General features: G+C 44.6%; 1 protein-coding gene across 14 annotated transcripts in view; it reads right to left on the bottom strand.

Moving 5' to 3' along the window:
• Nucleotides 1–736: 736 nt before the first annotated feature.
• ADD1 (adducin 1) overlaps nt 737–5,233 on the bottom strand; it is a 59,206-nt gene continuing 54,709 nt past the window's right edge. For 12 of the 14 annotated variants that reach the window (XM_057426767.1, XM_057426768.1, XM_057426765.1 and 9 more), the window contains one exon: nt 737–2,961. In XM_057426767.1, coding sequence (XP_057282750.1) covers nt 2,609–2,961 — 353 coding nt within the window. In that variant the 3' untranslated portion in view covers nt 737–2,608. The remainder of the gene's footprint in view (nt 2,962–5,233) is intronic. The other 2 variants (XM_057426777.1, XM_057426779.1) reach the window with 1 other exon arrangement.

Genomic DNA, 5,233 nt, shown 5'->3' with positions numbered 1-5,233 from the left:
AACCACTCCCAAACCCGTGGAGTAAAGCACTGAGCCTGTCAGCCAAGCAGGGCTGTCACAGCAGCAGCACGGCCCCTGCTACCACAACTCTGCCAAGCATGGGTGAAGTTGCAGCGCCCACTGTGCTCGGCTCTGCTCCTGTCCCAGTCCTCAGCCTCCACTGCCATGGACTGACTGATCTGTGCCTGGCTACCAGAGAACAGCCCCCCAGGGGGCTCACACCAGGTACTGCTGCAGTTGGCACCCTAAGGTGCAGGGGGCCTGGTAACAGCTTGACCACCTGCCTTAAAACATGACAGTCAAACCCAAACAGCAGCTGCAGGCTCCCCCAGCCAGACAGAGACTGTTTTTAATACACAATTAAATTGAGAGATGTTTTATATTTCTGATTCTGTGATGGTTTCTGCTGACCCAGCAGTGTTCCTTTTGCATTATAAATAAACTCTTCCATCAGACACTGCTCTGCTCAGTGAATCACAGTGAAGACATGACAGCCACCTCACCCTGGCAAAGCCCTGTGGGGACCAGAACTCCCTGCAGTGCCCAATACCTCCTGGGGTACCCTCCCTCCAGTGGGGCCACCTGGGTGCTGCCCCAGGATGAGCCCTGCACCCACTGGGAATACATTAAAGCAACCATTAATCGACACATTAACCACTGAAAGAAAAAGGGACAAATTAAACCCGACAGGCTACAGCTGTAGAATAAAACTGCATAAAGGTTTGAAAGCAGAGCATGAAGGTTTTAGGACTTTTATTTGTGAGTAGAACTTAATGATACAAGAGAAAGAAAAATACAGGACTTTATTCTACCCCGAAGTGTGTAACCATAGCATACATGACTACATTTCATACTGTAATACAAAGAATTAAAAGAACAAACTACAAAATTAGAAATTAAAGAGTCATTGCATACATGGTCGAGAGAAATGGAGGGACACCATTAAAGAACTGAAACATACAGCAATTAGTCACTGAATTAGGACCCTGCGCTAGAACACGATTCAGCAAAGTGAGCGCTGCACTCTTAGAGTGGGCAGAAGGGACACAAGGTTCAAGCACACGTGAAGCCGCTGCGGCCCTGGGCAGTCACCGGCCTTACTTTGGCACCGACCCCACTTCCAAGTCTCTTTTCCACACCCAAAGCTCCCATTTCCCCTTCCATCTCCCAGCCTGAGCTGTGCCCCTGCTCTGCCGCAGCAGCGTAAGGCATTAGTTTGCTGCTATTTTACCAACTGCAACGTTTGCTATTGTTCTAAGAGGTGAGAGCCACATCCCATTTTCAACAGCCGCTTGCCGTGAGTCAGCGTGTTGCCCTCTCCTCGCAGGGCTCTCAGCGTTTGCTGCTGCTGAACCAGAAACACTGACATGAGGAACCGAACGGGTTCCAGCCCTCCCTATCCCACCTGGCACTACTGTTAGGACGGGTGACAGACAGAAGCATGGCAGTGACTGGGAAATAGTGAATTCAGTGGCAAAAAGTGATTTTCTTTACCATGCTACATATTAAACAAACATTTATAGCAAACTGTGAAAATACACCTTTTAAGGTTACTTGGGGTTTCTGTACTTCACTGCTGGCAACAAAAATAAAATATTAAAGAAACACCAGTTTTTGTAAGTGAAAATAATTCATATAAAACAAGGTTACCTATTCGGTGTAACGCATTTACATTGTTATCATGGGAAGAACACACACAAAAGGCTGCAAGCAGGGTTTACGTGCAGCAGCCCTGCACCCAAACCCTCTGCTAAGGCCCAAACCAGCAGCCCAGGCTTCACATCACCACTGTGAAACCTCCCAGACACTTGCAGTACAGTTACTTTTAACCCAGGACACTGTTCTAACAGCCTAATCACCATGTGAGCAATCCATAGGGAGGCAAGACTCAAAGTCATGTTTCCCTTAAGCTGCGTTTGCTAGGAAGTAGGATTGGGCTCTTAATGCACAACTGTGAGCAGAACACACCATGGTCACTTCAGTCCTGGACAGCAAAGATGACTTCACGAGCCAGTCAGAAAATAAACGGAAAAACACCTTTGTTTTGTTACAATGGTGAGAGGGGAGAGAGAGGAAGGAATGGATTAGCCTCAAAGCTTGACTAAAACAGGGTTTGTGAGCATGTACTCACGTGTCAGTTCAAGAACACCTCCCCTCGAGAGCGTCACTGCAATAGCATCCGCTCAAGAAGTCAGCATTTAAAAGGAAGCTTACTTGTGACTTGGAACAGAACATGGGAGAAGAACGCTCCTTGGTATAAGCCATGTGTGGTTTATTTGTAATTGTGAACATCTCTTTATTCTTTCGGAAAGCAGCGCAGGCTTTAAATCAAAAATAGCGGTTCGATGCCTTCCACATGGAAGTCATTCACATTTGACTCCAAATTCGGGATCAGATCTGCGGTAGCTGCTGAAAACACAGGATTAGCACCTTTTTGGCCATTAGTTTCTGGTTATAACCTCAAACAATCAAGCCATAACTCGAGGGGCTGGTTGGGTTACTTGTTGCATTCATTTACATAAGTACGACAAAACACTCGGTACGATCTGGTACATTCTAGTGGTTAATGGAGGTGGGAATGACAGTGTTTCTGCAGTGTGTTTGGCCTTTAGGAGTCACTCTTCTTTTTGCTCTTCTTCAGGAAGGAAGGAGTGCGAAACTTCTTTTTCTTTTTCGATGGAGACTTCCCTGGAGATTCATCACTACCTGCATCAGCCGCCGGCCCCTCCTCCGTGGTTGGTGTCACTGGCTCTTCAGCAGGTTGAGGCTGGGGTTCCTTGGTTTCCACTGCAGGTGATTCCGTTTGGCTTTTGGGCACGTCTTCCTCACACCTCCCTTCCTCCTTCCCTAAGGGAGGGAAGCTGAGTGCTTCTGAAGGCTCATCAGGGGTGAGATCTGGGAGGGTTTGCTTGAAAGTTGCAGCGTCACTGTCATCTTTGTAAGTCTGGTCCTGCTGTCTCTCTGGTGGAGGGACACACAACGACACAGTTAGTTTTACCTGAGTGCCCCTGGAGCACAGAAGCGAAGTGAGTTGATGGTGAACGCGCTCTATAAAAAAAAAAAATCTAAGATTTACTTTGCAGAAAAGCCTTTGTAATAGGTCTGGTTTCATTTCGCTTTGCGCACGGAGGTACAAACAAGATACTCAAATGTTCTCTTTGTCTTTAAGCTTCTGACCACAGAACAGATAAAGCCAAATTCCATCCTGTGGATGTAAACCAGCAAGAAAGCGACTGTTCAGCTCTTTCATGTTTTACGTGTATGGTACAGGAAGTTTTAGGGCAGTAAGCAGGAGCTGAACCTGCTCTCCTGGCATTGAGGAAATTCATCATGAAATCCCAAATCTCAAGTCTTTTTTCTTTTGGTGGAATAAAACTAATTGATGGTTTGCAGACAAACAAATCCGCTGATTTCTAAAGGGCTGGCTTGCCAATTTGTGATCAAAATGCTTGGATTTTTATAACCTTGTCCCATGAGATCTAACTGCTTCAGAATATGATCTCCTATCACAAAGGCTTCACTTGTTTCACAAGGTATGAGTATATATTATGGATACCTGCAAGTTAAATCCATGGGGTTTATCAAATTAAATGAGCTCAGCAGGTTATGCAGTAACAGCTTTTGTTCTTAATGTATGTGATGTCTAACAGCAAAATTCACCCCTGTAAAAGGAACATCAAAAACCTGGTGCCAACTTCATGTCCAAAGGTGAACTTCACCACTGCTCCCTCAACAGTAACATTTCCCTCCTTCACCACTACGCTTTAGAGATGTTCTGTTTACAACTCCTCTTTGTACATAACATGTTTAACAACCTGCCGTTTTTAGAGGTCCCTGCAATGCTCGTCACTGCGCTGGAACCAAGAAGGATCTCGTCAGCTGTGTCAAATATACCCCCACTGATGTTACGTAAGGAGGAATTCAGAACAAAATCCAGGCCATGCTCATTGTAAGGCACAAAAGGCAACTATTTCTTTTTCCCCCTTTTAAAATCTTGTTCATTTTAATTTGAAAAGGCTGAAGGCTTTCATAAGAATTTACAGAAAATAGTTGATACTTTCCCGTTTTTCCTATGGAAATGATGAGTGTTCTTTTTATTTCTGCCAGATGGGAGTGATAATCCTCTAACATATTTTAGAGGGCTTTGTTCTGTGAATACCTGCTAGAAAACCAGTATGTCTTGCCTAGAGCACTATGAGCTTCTAATAGGTTAAATCAACAGCACACACTAGTATTCAGTGCCAAACACTCGGAATGCACGAGTTAGCAGTTTAAAAGTTAAAATGCAGGCAGGACTTAGAGAAAGAAGAGAAAAAGCCATTATGTCCAATGCAAGCTGCCCCCTGAACTCTGGTTTAACCCGAGTCTGTGATGCACAAACCTGTAAGAAGCACCACCTACAATTTGCTCTTTTGGGATCTCATTTTACTTTTCAGGAATTAACTGAAGCCTTTCTGATGTCTTCTCCCTATGATCCAGGGACAAGATGCCTGTGCCAGGGGAATTTAGACTGGACTTGAGGGAACATGTCTTTACCGAGAAGGTGGTCAAACCCTGGAGGAGGCTCCCTAGAGAGGTGGTCCATGCCCCAAGCCTGTCAGTTTAGGAGGCATTAGGACAATGCCCTTTTGCTCAGCCCTGTCATGGTCAGGCAGTTGGACTAGATCACTGTTACTGGTCCCTTCCAACTGAAATAGTCTTCTCTATTCATTAGCTGGCCCAATTGTTACAGAGCAGGCACCATGTTACACTGCCAGTCAGTTTCATGGTATCTTTTTAAAATAACTTTAAAAGAAAGTTTTAAACAAAGTCTAAAAAAAGGGGATTATAAATTCTTAAAATGAAAGAACAGGAAGCTACGGGCATTTGCCAGTTGGCCTAAGCCTTGGATAAATGTAAGCGGGTTTATAACTCATTAATCCAGGACTGCTATCCTTCCCAGTCTGTCAAATTACCATCAGCTTTCCTAAACAGATTAGCATTATGCTGGAATCAAACAAACATCTGTTTACCCAGCTCACTAAGGGCAGTATTTTACCAGAACTGGGTGGATTCACAAATTCCACATTTGGTAAAGACAGCATGCAGTATGCAAACATCTTAGTTCTTTTTGATGGATTTCAGTAATGGAACTAGGAAGGTTTAAGAATGCATCTTGCTGCAGGACCTATTTACGGTTTAAGAACTCAGCAGTACCTCAAAACTTCTGAAGCTTTTTAGAACACTCATGCCT

The sequence above is a fragment of the Pezoporus wallicus genome, unplaced genomic scaffold, assembly GCF_028554395.1.
Source record: "Pezoporus wallicus isolate ANWC-B61680 ecotype Strahan unplaced genomic scaffold, APGP_CSIRO_Pwel_v1 scaffold_13239, whole genome shotgun sequence".
In the NCBI taxonomy this organism is placed as follows: Eukaryota; Metazoa; Chordata; class Aves; order Psittaciformes; family Psittacidae; genus Pezoporus; species Pezoporus wallicus.
The sequence above is the reverse complement of the archived record's forward strand: the minus strand, read 5'-3'. Positions and strand labels throughout refer to the sequence as shown.